The 24676-nt window shown below is 35.9% G+C and overlaps 1 protein-coding gene across 2 annotated transcripts in view; it reads right to left on the reverse strand.

Annotated features, from left to right (window-relative positions):
• Window positions 1–106: 106 nt before the first annotated feature.
• Window positions 107–24676, reverse strand: part of NBN (nibrin) — a 26813-nt gene continuing 2243 nt past the window's right edge. The window contains exons 2-16 of one of the 2 annotated variants that reach the window (XM_017830594.1): window positions 23969–24102; window positions 22258–22403; window positions 20769–20928; window positions 20244–20347; window positions 15648–15765; window positions 15067–15257; window positions 13886–13989; window positions 12197–12329; window positions 11500–11763; window positions 10761–11235; window positions 8862–8933; window positions 7307–7462; window positions 6635–6748; window positions 5828–5877; window positions 107–2654 (exon numbers count right to left, since the gene is read on the reverse strand). In XM_017830594.1, the coding sequence (XP_017686083.1) occupies window positions 2624–2654; window positions 5828–5877; window positions 6635–6748; window positions 7307–7462; window positions 8862–8933; window positions 10761–11235; window positions 11500–11763; window positions 12197–12329; window positions 13886–13989; window positions 15067–15257; window positions 15648–15765; window positions 20244–20347; window positions 20769–20928; window positions 22258–22403; window positions 23969–24102 (2252 nt within the window). In that variant the 3' untranslated portion in view covers window positions 107–2623. The remainder of the gene's footprint in view (window positions 2655–5827; window positions 5878–6634; window positions 6749–7306; window positions 7463–8861; window positions 8934–10760; window positions 11236–11499; window positions 11764–12196; window positions 12330–13885; window positions 13990–15066; window positions 15258–15647; window positions 15766–20243; window positions 20348–20768; window positions 20929–22257; window positions 22404–23968; window positions 24103–24676) is intronic. The other variant, XM_017830595.1, reaches the window with a different exon arrangement.

Below are 24676 nucleotides of genomic sequence, written 5' to 3' on the forward strand. Positions count from 1 at the left end.
GTGAGTGGCTGCATGGAGCTTGGCTGCCTACTGGAGTTAGCCCACAACAGTATGTTTTATAAAATAAAGGGAACATTAGGTGAAGTTAATGCAATATATCCAGGGGTAAGGCAAATACTGATGTGATTTATTGGATGTTCAGGCTCCCAAGACTTGGATCATGTATTCATGTCCTTTATCATCTACCTCAGAAACTTCAGTAACAGAAGGCCCAAACCAGTAAGCCAAGAAGCATGTTTCCTCTAATGTCTTGACCTGAAAATTGTGACAAAAGTAATTTAAAATGGAAGAAAGGCTTCAGAGTTATGAATAGGACTTCATTTTGGAATTACAATTCAAACCATGGCTAAGGGGTAGAGGTTTCCATGTCTAAGTTTTTTTGATGCAAGCATAACTTCATGTTGAAATAGCAGAAGGCTCAAGTGTACTAATGTACAGGCTTCTCATCAACCAGACAGGAGCTGCAACTGGATTACAAACCAAACTATCATCTACTAGGCACCCTCAAGTCAGACCCAAAACAGGAACATAAACTGGGTGTACCTTTACCCAACTGCTGATCCTAGGCTCTTTTTTTTCTCAGCACTGCAGTGGAAATCTCCACAATTCTCTACTCTCTAGAGACCACAGAGCTGCCTATGAAAGACTGCAAAGAAATCTGATGTTGGAAATGATACAGAGAAGACATCTCAAACTAGATCTATGAAGAAATCTACAATGGTTTGTGGATGCTCCCCATCACATCGTGGGATGAGTCCATCAGTCCTGGGACACAGAGTCACAGAATATTCTGAATTGGAGGGGCCCCACGAGGATCATAAAGTCCAACTCTTAAATAACTAAAAAAACCAAAACACCTAAATTCAGCTGTCTGGGGAACTGGATTTGAAGAGTCCTAACTCATAAAAAGTGAACAGGAGAGTGCTCTCAGCTATGCCACCAGAGTTGCTTGAACCCTAGCAGACTGCAGGTCTGAGGAGCAAAGGACTTGGCCTTTACTTTCTCATAGAAGGCCCCTGTACATTGTATGTTTTGTCATTTCACCTTGGAAATTCTCAAGTTCTGTTTTTTGCAACTGTAAACACAACCTTTCTGAAGAATCTTGTCCACTGATATTTAATCACAATAATTAAAAACATCAGCAGTCTACAAGAGCTGCTCTGTGGGACCAGTGGGTCTTCAACCAGAAAACCTGGAGATTCTCACTGTGACAGTAGAAAAACTCACCTGAGGATGCAACAAACTGCAGTCAGTCACCTCCTCCAGCAAGAATTTCAGCTGCTTAAGAACAGTCTTTTTAAAGATTTGGACAAGATTTAATGTGCCCTGATGCAAGTTATAATACCAAAACAGTGTTGTGGCTATTGCATAACTCAGCAGTATTGGTGTGCTGTGTAACAGTCTGGACATCGCTGCCCAGGTGATCAAAAAGATGCCAATTCAGACCTGAGGAAACACTGGCTCTTGAAGACTAAATATTTTCTGCATGTTGCAACCATGTTGACTTCAGCATATCTGCTATCTTGATATACACAGATCTCACAGATTTTCAAATCTGATACACAACAGAGCACCTTCAAACAGCTCAGCTCATCTTGCTTGCATGCTCTGAGCTCTTGGCAGAGGAAGTAGTTTTGTTTTTGTGTACTTAAATTCAGTTACATCAACCAAATTACTTCCTCACATGAAGAAGGAGATCCTACCATCCTGCCTCTTGAAATGGATGCAGTGGAGCTACTGTTCATTTTTATCTGTATGTGATCACTTCATACAGCTGAGTAGAAGTCTGGAAGGGTTTCCTCACTGTACTTCCAAGGGAATTTCTCACATTGCAAACTCTCAGATCATTAAATGAGGTCTTTTAACCCAAGAATGTGTAGATGTTTTGAAGGCCATATATTCACACAGTGATTGCAAAAAGTAAAGGCACAAGAGAAAGAAATGGGTCAAATATTTAAAATTCCAAACTGGAATGCAATAGCTCTTGAAGACTTTCTCTGGCTTGCAAGTAGGTTTTAAGAACTGAATGTTCACACGCACTGATTTAAAGTTGCAAATGAAAATATGTTTAAGCAAGAGGAAAAAACTGGTTTTTTCAGTTCCAAGATCTTCTGTAACAGTAACAAGTGTTTGCTGTAAATCATGAACCACTGAGAAAGCTATCATGATCAAGTATCAGTTGCATTTCAGTCTTTCTCAACAGACTTCCAATTCTTAAGACAATACCCATGAAAATACCTAATTAACAAAGCCTTTCTAAAAAAAAACAAACCAACAAATAAAACACAGCCTGATGGTAACTTCCTTTTTTCCCCAAAACAGTACTGATTAGCAAACATTAGAAATAGCCTAAAATGAAAACCTAAGTATCTACAGTATTTTACTGAGCATTACTCTGAAGTAAGTAGTGTTAAAGTCCTGAAAATGTGCAATCCATAAGTATTAAGCAGTGAAAGAAATTTTTCTTTTTCTTTAATAAAAGCAAGACTTAAAAAACAAGTCTTATAATAATAGATAGTTCAAATGGTCATATGTAGGAACATCATACACACTGTAACACAAGAAACCTAAGGAACAGAAAAGCAGGTTTTGCTAGAGAAACACTGTAAATCCAGGTCACAATTTATCTTCTCCTTTTCACATTAGGATCATATCTGCAATTAAAAAAAACAAAATTTGTCCAAATAAGTTAATGATATTCAAAAAGTTAACAACATGATGTAAATAGCTTTGTTATGTACTTACAACAAGGGAATGTCCAGTGTTCAATCCTTTCCCTGACTACACTCCTATAATTAGCTACAGTTGCTACTATTTGATTGAAGGATGTGTAAGGCAGAACCTGTGCATGAACTACAGATAACCTTTAATAAAATTTTCACTGACTTCCCAGCTACCTATAATCTTTAAATCTGATGCACGAACAAGTTTCTCCAAGTTTTAATGACCCAACATTAAGTTCCTTACTAAAAAAATCTCACCAAAAACCAAAAGAGGAGGAGGGGAAAGCACTACTGTATATTCACACCAATATACAGCATTTGGCCACAACTCATTCAGACAAAACCTTTCTGCTGCTTCCTACTCCTACATAAAACATTTCCTTGCCTTACCTTCCCCTTTATACAGCTTTGGATTGATTGTTAGAAATTTAGAGCTACTTTCTGGATATACTAAATAGTTACTTGATTTACTGTAATTTGCTTAGAGTTTGCCTCTGCTTGACACTGCTATCCCTTGGCCTTCCCTTTCTCTTCATTTGTGCTTCATCACTCAAAATCCTATGTCGCCTCTTTGAAATTCTGATGTGTTTTGTACTCATGCATGAATAACTTATGGACACAACTGAATGATCAGGCAGTTTTACTTCCACTAGTTCTGCTGTCATTCATCAAGACTTTTTGCTTAGGCAGGAAAATGCGACAACTTGTGAGCCAACTTACATCATCACATAGCTGGAAGGTTATTAGAAGTCACAGTTGTTCCTATACAACTCAGACTTCTGACAAAAATAAAATGGATACCCTTTGAAAGAAATGCTCTACATTAACTGTTAATTAACAGAGCAAATTGTTAATGTTAAGATTTTCTGAACGTGTTCATATGTAGTATCATGTTTCTTTGATAGTGATTTGGAAAAAACATCCTTCTTCTCCATATACATTTTTTCTACCTAAATGCACTAATTTTTTTGTCAGTCAAATGCATGGCAGGTGAGAAGTCAAACAGTGGTCCCTTGTTTCTTCACATAAAAAACACAGAAAGTTAACGAAATCTTTGCTAAACAAAATGAGATCCTTATATTAAATCTCAAACCATTTATTTGATTTTATTTCTATAGCACTGTAACATTAGTTCTAACTAAATGTGTCCTGGGCACCAAATTCTATGGAAGGGGAGAGGGGGGAAGGACAGGAAGATAAGCACATAGGAAAAGGGGATGATATATGATGGAAACCCCTCATCAGAATAACAGCAGCTTCAACCCTGTCTGTGACCATCTAAAGAGATGCTGACACAGACAGTCATGAACAGTCTTTCCATGTTATATCCTCCACCTCACCTCCAGCCATTTTCCATGTTAAATGAAGCCTGGATAGTATTTGTTTTCCGGAGGGAAAGACATCAAACAACATTATCTGAAATTGTACAGTGCCTATGGCCTGAAAAGGAAAAAGGACTACAGAGAATCCACTACTGAGAGTGAATGCACAAAGAAACATAAGACCTTGTTAGGAACAGGGAGTGGAGGACACAAAAGGCTGTTACTGAATATAAACCATTTAACTGTTAGTAGATAGTATAATATACTTTCCCTTCCTCCTCTGTCTCAGTATGTACCCAGCACAGCTTTTCTTTCTAGCTCATCTTCTCACTGGAGTACTTCATGACTCTTTCTAATGGCATCTTCAAATGCAGTTTTCATGGGAAATTGCAGCTGTTAACATTATGCCAAGTAGTTTTATTCGAGATTAAGGTCAAAATTAGAAGGTTACAAACTGCTGAATGTTAAATTGTGTGTTTTAATATTTTTGACTGTAGAAACTTCATGCTTAGAATTAACTTTCATGCATGCAAATTATCTAAGTTTTCACTGCTGCGTTTCGAAAAGGCAAAAATGAACCAAGATATTTTAAGCCAGTTAATATTCCAGCACAGCAGTCTACCTGCATCACGTTTTTATAAATGATAACATATATATATATATATAAAGGCTGCATTGCAGATGTAAAAACTGGATAAAGTGGCAAACTTGGCTTAAAACTTTTTCTAATTAGAAAGGGGTTAAAAATCATTAAATTAGGATTGCAATTGAAAGTAAATTGGATAGGAAATTAACTGAGCAGGACGATTCTCTCCTTCAAAAGAGACATTAGGGAAAGTGGTAGACAACTGAAGTGAGGGTTATCGAAAAAAACTGCTGAAACAGACTGAATTTTAGAGGCAAATGTAATGTGTAATGGCAAAAAGCAAGGGCAAACAGCCAAGGAGAACCTGGGCCTATCAAAGAAATCTCTAAACTCCTGTGACATAAGAACTGATTAAAGCAAAATCAATAACTCTTCTACACTGTCAAAAGCACAGCATGATCGGTTTCAAAATGCCACCTCTGTCTGTACACTGGAAAGATGGTAAAATGTTGAGGGAGTTTCTAACTGTTAAAAAAAGGTAAGAGCTCTTTCATTGTGAACGGGTTTGAAAGCAGCTTAAAGTCTCGAAGATAAGGCACACAGAGGGGCCATACTGAAGGATTTACTTAGCTTTTGGGGTTTTGTTTAGTTTTTACTTTAAATTCTGGGAGTCATTACTTCAAAGACCCAAAAAGGAAAAAGCAGTTGCACCAATCACTTTTTCACAGAACTAGTACTCTGTTGCTTTAGCTCCTTCAAGTGACTCGGCACAGGGACAGACAAGTGCCATGGCCAGAATGAAACAGTGGCAGAACCCATCATTTTGTTTTCCACAATTCAGATGACTGACAATGGTAAGATCAAAATGCTTCATTAGGTTCTAAAACCACCCTGGAACATCTTCTGGCCTTTGTGAACAATCAAGCTTGTGCATATCAGCCAGGAAATAGCAACATTTCTGTTTGAGAATACTCTTATTAAATTGAAGCAAGTCTGAATGAAATTGAAAGTTTAAGACATAAGAAAATCTGAGCTAAGTTGTTGAATCACTTTGACTATATTCCCTACATGGGAATACGCGGGATTTTGAAAAGAATAGTCAAAGTAGTCTCTTACAAAATCAAAATTTGTCTAATAAAAAAAAAGATGTGATGCAAAAAATACACTTTCTTTAAGTACAAACATAAAATTCTTACCTAAAGAGATCATCAGCAAGTGATTCTTCTCTTGCATATCGGTTCTGCTCCTGAGAAAGTAAGTTTATTCAATATTTGATTGTTAAGGATGAAGCTAGTGAACCATATAGCAACACATTATATTCTTGCACTAACAGTTCTTCCTCTAAGTTAATTAGCATTATTTATACCTAGGGTGAGATAATCAAGAAGTGTTGCTGTAACTGGATACCAATCAGACTGTGAAAACAGTATATGACTCATCAGCAAGTATTCTGAAGGAGTGCTATAGAACTGCTATGATAAAATAATATTTTTTTAGAACTTCTACATATAGAGGTGAATATTTTTAGAACAGAATTTTACTCAGGTATTTTCTGTTCTGTTCAAGAGTAGAGTATCAATTGTACTGCAGAACTATTTGAACACAGCTGACCATACAGAAGCTCCTTCTATCTCCCTGTCATGTTTTACAAGTCACAAGTTTCCACAATGCTTATTCTGCTCACCAAAAACAGGTCATTAAAAAAAAAGGTCATTCTCTTTTAGGTTACTGAATTTTCTTTACATCGGTATTTCTGATTATATGAATGTTACACGTAAAATCAATTCAAATAATCAGCAAAAAGATGAGCCTTACCACTGACCTCTGACTTTCAGTAACTTTCCTAAAGTACATGTTCCTATGAGCATGTGTGGACAGCTTACTGGCTGAGGTTTTATTTAAAAAATAAAATCCTGAACGACTTCAGTAACAACCACAGGCTGGTATGACCACTTACATAAGTCAAGGTTTTATTTGATCATCTTTAAGAAATAATTCCTTACCTCCATTTCTTGCCTTAACCACTCTTCTAGCTCTGAATTCCTTTTAGCATGGTGAGCAATCAAATCTGATCCTCCAATAATGTATGGAAGTTGTCCTGCCCCTGGATAAGCTACCTGTTGGACAATAAATTATTACAACTACAAGGCAAGCATAGTACAAGCAAAAGATCTGAGAAATTCAGAAAGTCTATTCAGATATCACAGAAGAAAGTCAGCCAGTCTTTTCTTCAATAACATTCAGAGGTCATATTTTAAAGCAACTGAAGTGAAAAAAGCATTTACAGAAAGCTGTAACTCCTTCTTTTTACCAGAAGAAACAAACAACAAAAATCTGAGAAGTTAAATATACAAAATAAATCTGATAGTACATCAAATGGAGTTTGAAATATTGGTAAAAATCACTTTATATTTTATTGTCAAACTGTATAGGCATCTATTACAAAACAGCAGAAAATACTATCAGAAATTTAAAATATTTTCTAAAAATGAAACCTTGCTTCCTGAAAGTTAACAGTATAATATGGTATTTAAATTGTTTCTTTCTGTAGCTAGCAATTTATAAAAAATAAGATAAAAAATAAAAATCTTTAACATATTTCTACAATCTCAAGGCAACACTTTTTAGTATTTTTAAATAGTGCCATCTTGTGACCATTTCAAATATGCACTAACCTTTTTGAACGTTTTGAAATTTTTCTTTCCCCCATAGCTGGTATTTCCAGTAAGGCAACTGTTCTGTCTTGGACGGCTGACAATCAGTGATCTAAACTCAGTCAACAGAAGCCTGCTGGGAAGACTGCTGGAGTCATCTTGCAGTTTGCTGCAGTTCTTATGGGGAAGAAAAAGGAAGAAGCATTCAAGTGTATGAACAGACGTACGGCATACCTTAGAGTATAAACTTTAGGGAAATTATCAGGAGCAGAGTTAACAAAAGTTATGATTACAAAAGGGTGAGGGGAAGCAGCAGCAGTGCTAGAAGCTAAGAACATGTATGAACTTCTCAGATCCTTATATACTATGGATAGAGCTGTGAGCTCAGTACATTTTCTCTCATATTTAAATACATTGAAAAGACAGGATCAGTAACAATGATGAAGTCAGTGTACTTCCATTTCACTAGGATTTTACTTCAGAATAAAACTTAAAGTAAGACTTTTTTCCCCCTCACTTTAGCTTATATCTAAGAGTTCCTTCTCTCCTCCTCTCCACCTTGTCTCTTACCCGGGCTAATTCAATCAACCATGTTTACTCCAGTGGCAACTCCAGCTAACTCCACGGAAGACAAAGTTAAACATCTTCAGCTCAATTCTAGCCTACAGATTTTTGGCCAACTCTAGCACTGTAAGCTGAATCTGATCAATGAAGCAATTTCTTCTCGTACATGAGAATGTTCCTATGCCAGCAAGTTTGCATGCACGCTTTGCTGCCTGCAGCTACATTTCTGTGGATTAAAAAGGATGTGTGGGTGCAGGACAAGTTCACAAGTAACAAACTATCTTTATGGACAGTTCCAGCCCAGATGCAGTATAGCTCTTCTACAGTAAAGTATAAAATAACAGTCCTTTAATCTGAGCTGACCCTGCACAGCATTCCTTCTTCTTGGACTGTTCTCTGTACGTATGCAAAAAAAAGGTATCATTCTGCCCCTTGTTGACTGGCTACACTCTACTTTTTCTCTTCAGAATTTTTCAATTCCAGTTTCATTTAGCCTCATCTCCTTTTCCTCTGCCTCACTGCCATTCCAAGAAATTCTCCTCTCCTTTCTTCCTTCACCTCCCCTATAACAAGTCAGCATGCTATCTACTGTTAATCAGTCAATATTACATCTATTTTCTCAATGGTCCATCTCTTCCATTCTAGTTATGATCTCCTTAGAGCAGAAAAGGAGATTATGTCCTTGTCTGATCTTTAAGCAGCAACCTAACAAAAACATCAGTACAAGCATTAACAACACTGAAGGGTTAATACAATTACATTGTGTCTGTAGTTTCAGTCACCTTAAGCACCATCCAAATGCCGAACTACAGGTGCTCTGTTTTTCACAGTCAATAAGTTGGACTGTACTATTCAAATTTATGTATGATTATGTTAAGGAGTACTGTCTTCTGAACCTCCTTTATTCTGAAATAGGATCCACAAATATTATGTTCTTAAAAGCAAAATTTTGATGTGTTTTTAATGCTTCTTAAAGTTCACTGTTCAAACTTAAAATTAACTGGTTTCTTACCAAGACTGGTGACTCTTGCTTGATCTTACATTTCATTTCTGAAGTTACAACTGATCCAAGTTCCTCTTCTTTCTATTTGATTAAAAATTATTTTAAATATAACACTGAAATTAAACGGAAATTTAATTACAATAAATAGTTTAAAAATAGTTTCCTGCTCTTTACAGTGCAATAAGCATTTTCAAAATATGTAAATGTTTAGACAGAAGGGAAACTGCCTTGTACTTTAAAATTTTTATGATTTTATGTACATTTAACAATCATTAGCCTTTTTCTCTATTAAAAACTCACTAGTATTTTCTCACTTTTTTTTTTCTTTCTTATACCAGTAGCAATTTTTGTCCATCTGTATAATCTTCAAAATCCTGACAGTTTCTGAAAACTGCAAAGGCTTTTGACTATAAAAAGTAGCATTTTCAATTTGATATTTTAAATGTACATGTGTGCAGAAAGGACATTTTATTACTAGGATAACAAAGTATTCTGCAGGTTGATTACCTCCTGTAGCTTGAAACCAGATTTGCCTCACATAAATTATATTTTACATGCATAAAATAGGTCATTATTAATTAAACTATTAGAAGACTTCTTGCCAGCAGAAGTCATTAAGTACACATCAGGTAAAGTAACAGTTTAGTTGGACATAAGGATTTTTTTCCTTCACGATCCTGACAAGAAGTTGGACAAAAAAATCTTTCCAGGCCACAACAAAATTCAATAGACTATTGCAAGCAGCAATTTTAGTCTCTCAGTATGGTAAGGGCCAATAAAAAGCACCTACTATTTGATAGTATAAAGAGCAAGAAGCAAAATTCTCTAAAATTATATGATTTGTCTCTTAAAATTTGCCTGTTAGTAACACACACAAAAACCAGCATTATAATGAAGTTCAAAATTCACACTTTGCCAGAAGCAAGCTCCAATTAAGTATCAACAGAGTGTTAAGCTGGTCTGAGCTAAGGATGTTCAGACAATTACTAATTCTCACATGATCCAAGGTATCTTGCAAATTCCAGTTACTCAATCGTATATTCAAACTTTTAAACACTTAAACACTGCCTACACCATATAAGAACTGGACACTTTAGGATATACATTTTAAATAAACAAAAATTAAACCTGTTCTGTTCTTTCTCTTATTCCCTTCTTCATCATTAATAGTCTAGCACTCTCAACACTGTTTTCCTCTACAAATCTGCTTTTGTTTTTTTTTAATGAAGTGACCACTGTTTACTCAAAATCTGCTGTCTTCTTCATATCTCTTAGAAAATACCCTTAGTCTCAAAAAGAAAACCAGAGCAATATTCAAGAAAACACAAGCTGTGTTTTGTTTTTGCTGTTGTTTTTGTTGGGTTTGGTTTTTGTTCTAAAATTTCTCATACAGGAACTTTAATAATCTTTCACATGATGTCTAAAGATTCTGGCTTGTTCTGCTGAACATTACTGTGGTATTCAACAGAAGAGGTCAACTGAAAGTTTCTTCAGAAAATTAATTACATAAAGGTAATTGAGTACTATTTTAGTATAAATGTCAACATTATGATTAACACAATAACAAAGAATATGAGAAGTTTTTCTTGGACCAGGGATATATTCTGCTGTCCTACCTACAGTATTTCTGGTAAAAAGAGAGGAAAGATTTCAGAATACAAGCAGCTTTCAATTCACAAAGAAAAAATGCCCTGAAGAAGAAAAAACATTTAGGTAGGTGGAAAACTGCAATGTTCATATGTAATAGACTAATCACTCTGAACTAAAAATTGATGTATAAAATATAAGCAAACTTTACAAAGCCACTTTCTGTATGCAGGCAGCCTCATCCTTAAAGGATCTAACTGCATCCTTCTAACAGAGTTGCAAAGTTCAAGATTAGGCACACGAGAAGAATATAAAACTTACCAATATTTTATTCTCCTGTCTCTGATTTACATTTACTTCTTGAATCCTGCTTCCTTTGGCTTCCAAACATCTTTTTTTTCGTGTATTTCCTTGAGCTTCCTGGTCATGATCTGCCACTTGATCTTCCCAGTCTAGGTCTCCACTTCCAAACACAATTTCCAGCGCTTCTGTATCTTCAGATAAATCATCTAACTCTTTTCTCTTCTGTGGTGCGTGACTTTCACTCAAAGTGGTTCTAGTGTCTGTTTTATCACTTGTTACTTTGACACTTTCCCTCATAAGCTTTATACCCATGTCTTCTAATGCAAAATTTGGGTTTGGGTCCAGGATGTTATTTTTCTTCTGATGCTGTTTTGCTTCACTGTTCCAGACCGATGAAGTTGTGGGTTCAGTGCACTTGGAAAGAGGTGATGACCTTTCCTCCAGTTTTGCTAGTTTGGGTACAGATGTTTCCTCTTCTTCTTCAGCTCTCTCCCTTAGCCAGAAAGAAAGTACAAAAGCATTTTTGAGTATGACCAGCTGTATCCGCAACATAACAACTTCCTCGGCTTCTAGGGACTGCACTGTGAAATTTAAAGTGCTCTTAAGGAAAAGCTTGCCATTCTAGGAATGTGATCTAAAAGATTACCTTTTTAAGTATGTTTCAACCTGAAAGTACACTGATTGAAGTAAAATTATTTTCCAGAAACAGCACCAACATAACAATAAGGGAAGCAATGTCAAGAACATTTCAACATACCTCTTTCTAGCTACCTGGAAGTAATTTGTAATTGAGTTGGACTGGTGACGTGAAGCACACTCGCTGGGTTTACCAGCTTCTGGAATTTTAGATGGTGAGACAGGCTGACTTTTTTGACTCGACCCAGGTGTTCTGTTCCCTCTAAATATGGCTGTTCCTGCATTTACACTGCCACTTGTCCTAGTGTTTTTCTTTACGGTGGTTGTATCCCGGAAAGCCATTTTCCGTTGTTTATCCATCTGGGGAGTATTCTCCACCTCCATACTAGATTAGAGAGAAAAAAAATACTAAATGACACACAGGAAGTTACCAGAGACACACTGAGAAAACCACTTTTTATAAAAGCTGTACCTGTACTTTATACTTATAAACAATGTGCTAAAAACAAACTGTAAAATCTGCTGTGATCAATATATTTTTATAATTGTGAAATGGCTTGAAAATTTGTAATAGTTAAGACAGTCAAATCAGATACACAGTATCTATATTTACATCTGCAAAAGTGATCCAAGTCCTATGTTATTTTGTTATCTAGCATTCAAAAGCAGAAATTATCTCACTGCAGACAAGTGACAGCAATTTAGTAAATGCCATTTCTAACACTGTGTATCTTTGCCCTTGCCAATGATACAGTTCCTCTGTCACAAAAGACTGCTTTATTTGCAAATATTAGAAACTATTTCCATGAATACTTTACCATGTCTGCTCTTCTGTATCAGCTATGTACAATGTGCTGCTATCTGCAGCAGCTGGCATGGTTTCATCCACAGCCAAACTCTGAGAAATGGCTCGGCCCACAACAGCTGATGCAGGAGTACTTTCAGTTACAGCTGCAAGATCAGCACACGAGAAGAATTAGAAGGTTAATATCAAATCTGTGTTTCTTCACACCTGTTATCACCCCTTAGTAACTGATCAGGTGAGATTTTTGTAAAATTATCTTAGAGCAATTTTAATATAAAAATTAAGGAGATTTATTAATTTAAAAAACATGAAAAAAACCCCAGTTCCAAAGGACCATGTTCTTGAATTCAGCCTTAGTCAAATATTCCACTAAATTAAGTAATGGAATTTTGCTTAAATAAAAATTAAGCATAATGAGAAATCATACATTAACACAGATATACATAATAAATCATGTGATATATATTTTATGCAAAACTGTCAAAGCACAAAATTCTTTGCATTTACTCCTTTATAGTGTTCTCTAACATGTATGTGGGATACAATTTTTTCAATTGTAAACATAGCTCCCTTTAAAAGCCTGATATACAGTCCACTTACACAATTTAATCAGATGACAACTTTTATCCAACTGAATCATTCAGACTGGAAATAAGTCAGTATTTCTGATTCATTCAGTCTTTGCAGGGTAAGAATTTTAAAAATTTAATCTGAGAATTAATTGTATATTATTTTCTAAACTAACTGTTCAGACAGTACATCATTTACAAGTTATTCATACAAGAATATCATTTGACCAAAATATTTTTCATGGCTCTGCAAGGTACTGCATGTATGTCTTTCTCTCTTCAAAACACATTTTTGAGTAAGTAATGTTCCCACATGTAAAGACAAATTTATGGGTTTTTTCTTTTGATTTTTTAAAAAATAATTGTAGGATTTGCTACCTGATACAACACTTCATAGAACAAAAGAGAACCTGTAAAACATAACTGTGAAAATTTTACAGAAACAAAATACAGAGTAACATGAAAAGAGACTTAGACAAACAAAACCTCTTTTCTGTCTCTCAGACTTTTATTACTACCACATTAGCAAATACAAGCCTCAAGTCACAATTTGGAATGTCTACCCCCAAACTATTACTTTAGTAAATATGACAATCCTGTCTCATTGTTTTTACTTCTTATGACAAGATTATTTTTAGTTTTGAATCGGGTGGGAGGTGCTTGAATTTTCCTAAAGCCAATTCCTTTATGTGCGAAGACAAAAAAAAAGCAAGCCTTGACAAATTAATTCCATTCTTATTCTCTTCTAACACTGATCTTTTACCCCCTCTATTACCCCAGTCTTGTATGAAAAGATAGAACAGCATGGAATTCAAACTACCACATACATATGAATTCAGTGGCCACTACAAATATGGACTTCAAAAGATTTTTCTGAAGTACCTTTCTTTTCAAGATCAAGGTATCTGCTTTTTACGCTATTTTACATCTACTTTTTATTTACATCTAAGCCATATAATTTTCATTGTCATTTATTGTAAGACCTCTAAAAAACAATTACCTCTTCAGCATTGCATACTTTTTTCATTTTAGTGGTCTTGCAAAACAAAAGAACTTGAACATGACGCCCCTACAGAAAAAGAAATTCTGCCTCTTTAAGGCTGTTAACTTATTACTACCCTTCTTCCAATTACCTTTGTTGGTAGCAGCCTGCTTTTGAGGGTTGCAGTATTTTTCTGTAGACATGAAGATAACTGCCAATCCAATTTCTGCCTCTGGAATAGCCCTGAGATTCTTGCTGTTAATATACAAATAATAAAAAAAAAAAAAGACAAAAAAAAGTTTCTCAATACATATTCAAAGATGAATAGGCAAATGGGCACAGGTATGGCAAAGTACCAAATGTTCCATTCCTCCTTTCAGTCTACACTACAGTTTTTCACAATACAGTAAATCAGCATAATTATCCTTTATTAGAGCCATGTCCTACATGTATGAACTCCCATGTTTCCTGCTCCTTTAGCCACTGTCTAGTCCCAGTAATCTGGTCAATACACCTCTCCCTTCCAGATTTTTGGGCATTTAACTAACTGTGCTCTCCCTCTGATTCAAAAATGCGTGAATGGAAAAAGTGACTTGAAAGATCTAAGCACTTCTTACAAGTCAGGTGCACCCCCCCCCATATCCCCTCCTCCTTCTGTACTACAGCCATAAGAAGAGTTTGAGTAGTCTTCTCTATCTACCAGGACAATTTATAGAAACTAGGTTTATGTATAAAGAATTGAGATTTTGTTTTCTTTCATTGTTTTAATAAAATGGCATAGTGAAAATCCTAACACATATAAAATATGCAGTCTGGCCTCTCAAAGAAAACCTACCAGCAAAACAAAAACTTATTTTCATGAAACAGCAGCTGCTCTTCAGAAAAACTGTATGTAAATAATTACACAACGATGAGCCACATGACCTCAAGGTGCCATCTCATTTCTTTTTGATGAAGTACATACACTTATTGAAATATCATAATTATCTATTTTCCATTCTTAGAATATATTGATTTTAACTTCTTTTAAGTAGTAGAAGAAAAACTATTTGCTGTCTGTAATTTCAAAGAAACTTCATGACAATGAATTTTTGCAGAACTGGATCCTCCAAAAAAGAAAAAGAAACAAGACCCCCATCAAATCCTCACAGAACTGCCAAGTCTCTTCTTTCCTGCTTCAAGAAATTTTAGTTATGCTAAGTACTGAAAGGAATGAAAAAATGCCCCCTTTATAAGCAGCCTCCTGCTCAAATATGTTTGTGAACACCATGACTAAGTCTCTGCAGAAATTCTGAAATTACCCTTCTGCTGTACAAGAAAACAATGCTGCACCTTTGCAAGACAGTCAGAATGGAATCAGTCCAGTTTCTCATAGAGTCAGATCCTGCAATCTGAGAGTTTGTCAAACCCACATCAACAACACAAACTTCAGGAGAAATCAGTAAAGGCGTTTCTTTTTTTCCTTCTGTCATCAACTTTATTTCTCCTCCTCCAAGAATAATTGCTGGACCCAGTTTCTTGTGCTAAAAAGAGAATGCAAATAAAAAAAATAAAATCTTAAAATACAGTCAGCTTAGAAGCATCAGAATACTGAACTATGATCCTAGTGCTTCTCACTGATACACTACTGCAGATGTAGTGTGTTCTGTTTCTCCCCTACACTTCATCTTACTTAGGCCACTGTACTGTAGGATAAATACACAGAAATCCTTCTTTCCCAACAAACCCAGAATGAGTGTGAATTCAGAATATGCTGAGTTGGAACGAAACCACAAGGATCATCGAGGCCAATTCTTATCCCTGCACAGGACCATCCCCAAGAGTCACATCATGTGCCTGAAAGTGTATAATTCAGAGAGCAAATCTGTGCTTAGCCACCCCTGCAATATTTTTGCAATGTAAAGCCTGATTACCTGCTTAGCAGACAGAAATACAAAAGTTTTTCCACTGAATATTGTTTTCCTTTCATGATGCTCAGATAAATCCAGTTTTTCAGTGCCAATGGAAGGCTCATCAACTGGAGGATAAAAGCTGCAAGAACAGAAAATTAAAGTTATAAAATTCAGATGTGCTTATCAGTACTGACTCACAGTCCTTTCTGTTTTAGAGTAAAGCTCTGAAATTAAAAAACTGCATTGCGCTGTTAAAACTATTTAGATAAATATTTTTTCAAGATGATTGTTAGGAAGAAACAGAGCCCCTGATTTCTCAACATCTAAGATTAGACCAAGAATTTCTACTTCAGTAACTAAGACAACAACACTTTTAGGAATGTATTCAACCAATCTGCTGTATACATATTCACATTCTCACTAACAATACTGACAAACGAGACTGCAACCTCATCCTGAACCTACTCGAAATAATAAAACTCCACACAAAATTAGTCCTCTTGCTTTCTCTAACCTTCAGCTGGGGACAGCCACCCCTCATTCTCTTCTGCTGTGTCAAGAAATCCTGTACCACTACACTCGATAACAGCCTACTTATGTGACAGAAGGCAAGTACACTTTTCTTGCTAGTGGGTAGAGAATTTCCCTGCAAATTCTCAACTGTTTTGTCCAATACAAGCAAAGTCAGCAGGAGTTCAGCTGGGGAACAGATTAGGCAAAAGTAAAATTTTACCCTGAAGCTCTCATTTTTGTCACAGCCTGTGATCTCAGCTCCAGGTAATGATGGCATGCCCACATCTAAGACAAGTATCTAACTCATAATTTCAGGATAGTATTTATGGGATCTTTGAGCCACACACCCACTACTCCAGCAGTCCTGACAGAGCAAGGTGAAGGCACATGATAGAAAGAAGGGAAACTATAGGTCAATTATAACCATATTATACTACATCTGTACCTGAACAGCAGTTTATGTACATTGTCTGGCTGATGACAGAACTATTTATCTTTATTCTGACTAGCGATTACACATTCTTCTCACACTATTACACAGGAAAAAAAAAAAAGATGCTGAAACACACTAACAAAATCTGCTTTAACAGCAAAGATTAGCAGATTCTAAGCAAGAAATGCATTCCATGAAATGCTGAAATATTGAAGTTCTTGGAAAAAACGGAGCACCTGTAAACATAAAACTGTTCCTCAGACACTGAATATTCATATACTTTTATCTGAAGAACACGCATGTAAATTTTCTACTGCATCCAAATACATAATTCAATTATGATAGGCTAGCTCGTACTATATAATTACAGCTCCTTTTAAATAACCTCTTCTTTTGTGTTCTTCACAATCAATTCTTCAAGCTTTATATACTCAAATGAAAATTAATCAGCCTGAATCCATCAGGTTTCAAAACAAGAGTACTTGATAAGTTTCAGCAGCCTGTTCAAGGTTTACAAAAATACTGTTCCACTGAAATTGAAATAGATATTAAAAAGCCTACTAATTTAAGGAAAGAAATAGGGCAACTCAGACTTTAGTTATAAGGTCAGAAGACTTCTGACGCTGAGTCCCATAGAGACAGTTATTAAGATAAATACAGGGAACAAAGTCATCTTTAAAGACAAAAGGATGAAGACAAAAGGAGAAACAGCAGTTTCCATGACATTGAAACCAGATTGTAGTTTCTCTATAAATACATTTCAAATCTATGTTTTTTTAATTTCAGCAGACAACTTCAACTGATCATCTCCTCCTCAAAAAAACCTTTGATTTTCCATAGAAACTCCTATCCAAAGCTGATCTATGTTCAAAAGACAACAGCCTTTTACCATCTTAGGATTCCAAAGTGCTCCTTGTACTCAGGCCCCATAGGCTTTTAATACTAATATCAGTATCCAGAAAAGACCCATTACAATCTTGAATCTCTGAATAAACAGATTTTGATTCTTGGTGAGTTTCTGTTAAAGATTCAGTTACTTTCCTATGTTTCCAAAGCCCTGCACTATCAACGCTGGACTGCAGGAATAAAATATATTATTTTATACAGGGCTACACTTATGCAGCCATTAGTGAAATTTTCAGTTATTGTTCTACCTTGCACAGGTTGTCAGAGAGTACCAGAGGACTGGGGCAATGCACTTCATCATTAAAAAACCTGAAGTAAGAAGTCTCACATTCATACAGGAACTGTAGGTTTGCAATTCCGTGAAGTCTTAGTACAAACAAAAAAGCAGCTCTTTTTGGTTTTGGTTTTGTTTTGTTTTTGAACTTTAGCATAATATCTCCCTCGATTTTTTGAGGGGACCAGATCTCCAGTAATAGTAAAGATTTAGTGTCACCCTGTATTACCACGTCAATATACCTTTCTTATTTCATACCCAAACTAGCATTGCCCCAAGTGGTTTAGTGTCCTGCAGATGTACCAGCTCAGGTCAGCCCTAGCCTCAATGCACAATGTAGAGATTCCCCGTCAAAGCTGGAAGTATTTTTGGAAATCGAATTAAAATAGCTGCTACATAAATTTTCAGTATCTTCCCACAAACTACATCTCAAAAATATTAGCCATTTAAAACACAGCAATTATTTTAAACATAGATCTGTGTATGACACCAGCTGTCTCATTTAACTTGATGCAGAACTCTCTTTGAAAGCTACACGATGGATATACTGCTAGTGTCACTCAGTTCCTCTCAGAGTCTTAAGAGTTAGCAGAAATATTTAAAAAAGTGAAACATATCCATCTGCTTCTATTTTAGCAGCACTTAACAGCTCAATTATACTGTCACTTCTGTATTAAAGGAATGGACAACATATTTCCCAGTTTCAAGAACCTGTTTGCTTGTTACTGTAACAGACAGGAACAGCAGTTTTACACTCAGGGAACATTAGACCAAGTAAGTTTCAGATTGCACAACCAATTAATAGCTTTTGATGGCTTGCATAACCTGTACGAAAAAAAAAACAAAACCCCACAAAAGATCTGCCAGAAAAAGTATTTCAGAGAGGACTAAATAGTTCGTTTAGTTTTCTCACATTCTTATAAAACAATGCAGACTTTTAAGTAGAAGGGAGAGTTATAATTCATTTAAGATTCTGCCTTTCTTCTGAAACTGAAGAGCAAATGAGCTTTAAACCACTCACAGATGACTGATTTGACATATGACATAAACCCCTGCAAATGTAAAGCAGCACCTAGAAACTAAAGAGTACTTCCTACCAATTGCTCCAGATTGGCACCTATATTGTTCTAACCAGGTCCTGTCACGTTCTGTGAAATATCCTTTACCATACACAAAGCACAGCTTATTGTGAAACCTCTGCAGCTTTGTGTCTATTACCACAGGTGCACCAGGTTTTTTCAGCTGCCCTTCCCCCCAAGCCTCCTTCTTCCAACTATTCTTCAACTATTCTACCAGCAGACCCACTAAAGAAAATATTTTAAATTGCTGTGTGCAAACACATATGCCTATGGATACACATATCAATGTATATCCATAGAGCTATAAAACCAATTGACTCCCATTATTCTTCACCACTTATTTCCCCCAACTTGAACGAGTAGTGTCCAGCATTCACCTGGGTGTAACAACACATGTAGAAAAATCATGATGTCATTTACAGCAATTTTACAATTTTTAACGTCACTTAACAGGAAGAAAAGTTCAACGTTATTTTTCAAATGCCAAGTACCTTACAATTTCCATTCATTACCTATTTAATTTCACAGTATTGTCCAAAGCATGAAGAACATGAAGAACAGAAGCAATAAAAAAATGCACCCAGGCAGTTTACCTTTTAAAAATACATAATGAAAATTTCTCACCTGCATAAATCATGTGCTCCTACAAAAAAAACCCAAACAAACAACACAACCCCCAAACAAAACACAACCCTTTTCAAGGTAAAAATAGTAGCAACACAGGCTCAGATAAAATTGTCAAATATAATAATGGGACTATTTTACACTTTCCTACACAGAGAAAATAACCAGAGAGTTATTTCATCATATTCCATGGTATTTACTTATTCCAAAGTAACAATTCCCTTTTCAAATTAATTTAACCATGAAAACAATGAGTATTTTATTCGCATCTAGTGAAGACCAATGCACATTAGTATCACTTCATTTCATAACAGATAATTAAAAACCTCTGATGTTTCAGGGAATTCAAGGGTCAGGCTAACTCTGTTTTGACCAAAGTTTACCGTAAACTCAGTAACTAATCACACACTGGAAAAATATGTTTACATAATGAAATAAGCTTGACACAATTTCTTTTATAAAAATGTAATTTATTTTTCTGTATCAACTCCCAAAAGTGTTTGAATCAACATTTAAATTCACTAACAAAACAAGTTCTTACTTAGAGACAGTAACACCTCTTAAGTGTATAGTCAATTCCAAGAGCTCATTTTATAAATCTGGGCACAAGATCAAGAAAATGGCCTGACTATTAAAATGTGTGTCATGTTAAGCATTCTTCCACAAATAAAGTTACTGTGAATCACATATTCTGTCAAAAATTATCAGATAAACTGTAGCTGTTTGATAATCTAACTCCCATGAATTTAATTCTGTGACATAGTAAAAATAATGATTTGGCAACTTACCTTTCATGATTTGGCAACTGTTGCCTGGACTGAATAGCTCTGATTGATTCAACAAAAAACTCTGGTTTTATAATTGGTCGAGCACAGATCAAAGCACATATAGTCTGAAAGGCAAGAAAATATATATTTACTGCATGGAAAAAATTCACATAGAATATGGTTCAACTGACATTAGCTTTCTGAGATCTTAGATGTGGAAAATGTCACACAAACAAATAAATCAATACTGATTTTTGCTACCGAAAATCAGGATAGTTTTGCTTCTAACAGCCTAGCTCTTTTAACTGGTGCTTTGACAAAAATTATAAAAATGTAGAAGGCAACTGATGAAAATCAGTAACTCTTCAAATTTGGCTTTTTTCGTTTTCTTCCCCTCCAATCTCCCATCGACATATACCTCTTCTAAACTTGGAAGAGCCGAGTGCATAGTTTTGCAGAGAAAAACCTTGAGCAGATCTAAAATTTAAATCTCATTTGTAGGAAAACTGCAAAGCAACACTATCGATATGCAAAAGTTCAACATACCTTAACAGTAACTTTTACTGATACCATGACAAGGTGGGTACACTCTTTTGTCCATTCATTCACTACAAGGCCTCCAAGCTGCTGAATGGCTTGATTTAAAGCAGTTTTCTGAGCTACATCTAAACATGAGGAGCAGACAACCAAAGGTTCATACTCCACTCTGCAAAGAACAAGTAAAAGTGAACTGCTTTAGTTATTCCAGCCAATCATTACGATGGACAGAGCTGACTTAACTGTCATGTTTGTGTCTCAGGGAAATCTGAATTAAAAATAAAAAGACCCATACTCCTACCTAGATAAAAGACTGCACTATAAAATTTCCTGAAGAGAAATTAAATACCAATTTTTATTCAGAAAAATTGATGACATTTTGACCTGATGTCTCAAATATTTCTACAGACTTTTGGATCTTTCACAGACATCATGCAGAATTAGTGCATCAAGAATAGCACAAAGTCTGGGAATATCAAAAGAAATTTGAGTGTGTGCTTCCAAAAGCAAAAGCATGCTCAACACAACAGTTCATCAACAGATTAGTACTTAAAAAATACAAGTGTCATAGAATGCGAGTTCAAGTACTTTTTTCCTAACACTGTCATTACCCTTGACCATAAGGTTATTTATATTTGTAGATCTCCCATATGGAACTCAGCATATCAAATTCCATTATTTGATTTGTTTTAGTCTACAAAGTAGAAAGAAATGTAGTACAACAGCCACGATGTATCTGGTCTCATGGCATGAATCCTGTACCACATTTCAGGTATGTTTCTCTAAAATACAAACAATAATTTATTATAGTAATTTGAGGAGAATGCTGGTTTTTTTTCTAACAAATAATATCAGCAGCGGTGATAAAACTGAGTCAAATTTTAAGGCACAAAGCCACCTGCTCATTGCTTTAACATTGACTTTGATGGTCATCAGACCTTTTCTGTTTACCTGCCACTTCACTTCAAGGAACCCTTCCTATATATAAACAGATAGCACTGGCTACCATGTAAATTTGAAAACAACAAGTTGGGTTTGCTGAAGAGAGCAGGTATACATCACAGGAACAAGCATTCAACGCCTAGCACTGCACAAAGCATCCTCCAGCTTTGTTCTTTCCTCATTACATTATCAGCAGCTAAAAAGGGCTCAGACAAGCTCCCTCCATTCCCTAAACCTTCCTTAGAATGTTTTAGGATGTTTTTCTTTGCCTACGATAGCCTGAAAACAGTCACTGTACCTGATACACCTTCTAAAATGCCAATGCTTTACTATGAACAATTTAAATATCTTAATGTCAAAATAAATTATACTATAAAAATATAATGGAAGACTATTTCAGAAACAGGTGTGCAACACAGGCAGAATACTACTTGTCTCCTTCGCTTTCTAAAAATTCATCACTGCTGTATTGCTTGCTGAGTCACATGATGTGCTAAAATACTCTTTTCAAAAACTGAACTTTTTTTACTTGGTATTTTATAATCAAAGCACTTACCTAAACTTGCTCTCAAATACTCCAAAGTTGATTCTGTCACCAGATTGCAAAGACACTGAAGTGCCATTGAGTTTTGATCCATTAACAAAGGTACCATACTTAGATGTATCTTTTACTGTTAATATAGGGACTGAGAGAGATTGACTCTGAAAATAAACATAAACAAATCATTATAGTCTATCAGAAAGCAATAGTTTTGTCAGAAACAGGTTACTATAATTATGGATCAAAGCAGTGGATAAATAGGAAGTAGCCTACAAAATACCATCTTAAATAAAGACTTTGGACAACGAGGCTGACTAAATTACTCATCTTCTGGTTTTCACTGTGGAAGAATGAGAGAAAACACACGTGTTTAGCTTCAGACTGTCTGTGTTTCTTACATTCAGTCTTTCTGGAGACTGTGCGAGGCAATCATTCACTGGCCCGAAGCATCTGATAGCGCAATTTAGCAAGGCTCCCAGATTTATTATCGACATTTTTCCCTGTATTTCAGCCCTTTCCCTCACTTTCTTCCACAAAGACTGCTAGTCTTCCCCAAGCTGCAGGGCATGGAGACATCGGCTTCTTTTGAGAAGATGTTGGACACTGCCAGATTTCCAGAATAGTTCACAAGCCAGTGAGAACATTATTAGCTTGGTTTTATGACATTCTGCCACACAGTTACATGCTAATTCACAGAATCACACAACGGATAAAGTTGGAAGGGACCACTGGAGATCATCTAGTCCAACTGCCTGCTCAAACAGATTTCCTTAGAGGATGTCACTGAGGGTTATCCCCAGGCAGTGTTGTAGTATCTCAGGGGATGGCGACTCTACAACCTCTCTGGGCAACCTGTTCCAGTGCTCAGTCACCCACACAGTAAAAAAATTCTTTCCTCTTGTTCAGGTAGAACTTCCTGTGTTCCAGTTTCTGCCATTGCCTCTTGTCCTATTGCTTGGCACCACTGGGAAGAACCTGGCTCCATCCTCTAGACACCCTCCCTTCAGATGCATGTAGACATTAATAAGGCCCCCTTTCAGCCTTCTCTTCTCCAGACTAAACAGGCCCAGATCACTCAGCCTTTCCTCATAAGTGAGGTGCTCCAGTCCGCTCATCATCTTTGTAGCCCTCCGCTGGACTCATCTAGTATGTGCAGTATTAAAAGGACAAATTCATGTTATGTATTTTATTTTAAACTCAATATAAGGTTAATAAATTAAATTCCTACTGACTGGCTTCAAAACATCCATAAATGCTGCAACACTTAAGTAACAGTAAACTGCTGTTTGCTAGTTCTCCTCAGTACATTTTTATTTCCCACGTCCTAGGCAAATACAGAATTAATGACGTGAAATGAAATAGAAACTAAGCCTGCAGTAAGACAACTGAAGCACTTTCCAGAACCAAGACTTAAAACTTGTCCATATAATGAAATTTAATTGCATAAATATCCTGCTATGATTATTTTAATAAAAATTGCTAGTAAATCTTCACTCTGGGATAAAAGGGAGCTTGGACCACTAGAATTATGCCACTATATTTCTCAACAAAGACAAGCAAACCTAAGGAAACAACAATAAACTTCAAGATTAAAAAAGGGCAGGTGATCAACAGTTCTACTCAGAGTATAAAATGCTGGCAAGAGGAAAATGAGAGTATGCACGGTCATGGCAGACTGAACTGTCACACAGGCCACTGATAATGCAGTAAAATGCTGGTTACTTACAGGGTTTGTTTCAGGACGACTTACTGTCAGAACTGCATGACTTCGACTGATGGACTGATCATCCTGAATTAAAATTGCACAGTTTTTGCGTCCAACAACATATTCTGTACCACTTAAAAGCCGATATGGCTCTCCTGGAAGTAAACAAGAAACAGAAAAATATCAGTTTACAAAAAATGCTAAAATACACAAAGCACATAGGAGACACTCAGAAGTTTGTAGTATATCTGAGACTCAACTCTCATTTATTAGGCTGATTAGAATTATACATTTAGTTTATAGATAAAACATCTTTCTTCCTCTCTCCCTTGATTTGTCCATCATAAAAGGACACATTTTATGATAAACAAAGCAGTTACAAAAGGGGCAACACATTTTTTTCAAGAACAATATATTTTTACTAATACTCTGCCTTTTAACTTTTCTCTAGTATTACTTTTTGAAGATTAAGTGCTGCGTATGGAAGAAAAAAAGATTACAATGTAAGATACCTTTTCCAAAGAACACCTTTTTAAGAGTACATCATTTTTTGAGGGTATATAATTTATTTACATGACTGATTAAGAGATTCAGAGAAAAATGTCCTCCTAATTCATGGCTAGGCTTCGCGAACGAAGATTTGGGAAGGCTCTATCCACATTTGCTACAGGCACGCTGGTGGCTTATGAGGTCAATACGTGACAGACATATCCGATTGCAAAAGGCACA

The sequence above is a fragment of the Lepidothrix coronata genome, unplaced genomic scaffold, assembly GCF_001604755.1.
Source record: "Lepidothrix coronata isolate B3197 unplaced genomic scaffold, Lepidothrix_coronata-1.0 Scaffold181, whole genome shotgun sequence".
Classification (NCBI taxonomy): Eukaryota; Metazoa; Chordata; class Aves; order Passeriformes; family Pipridae; genus Lepidothrix; species Lepidothrix coronata.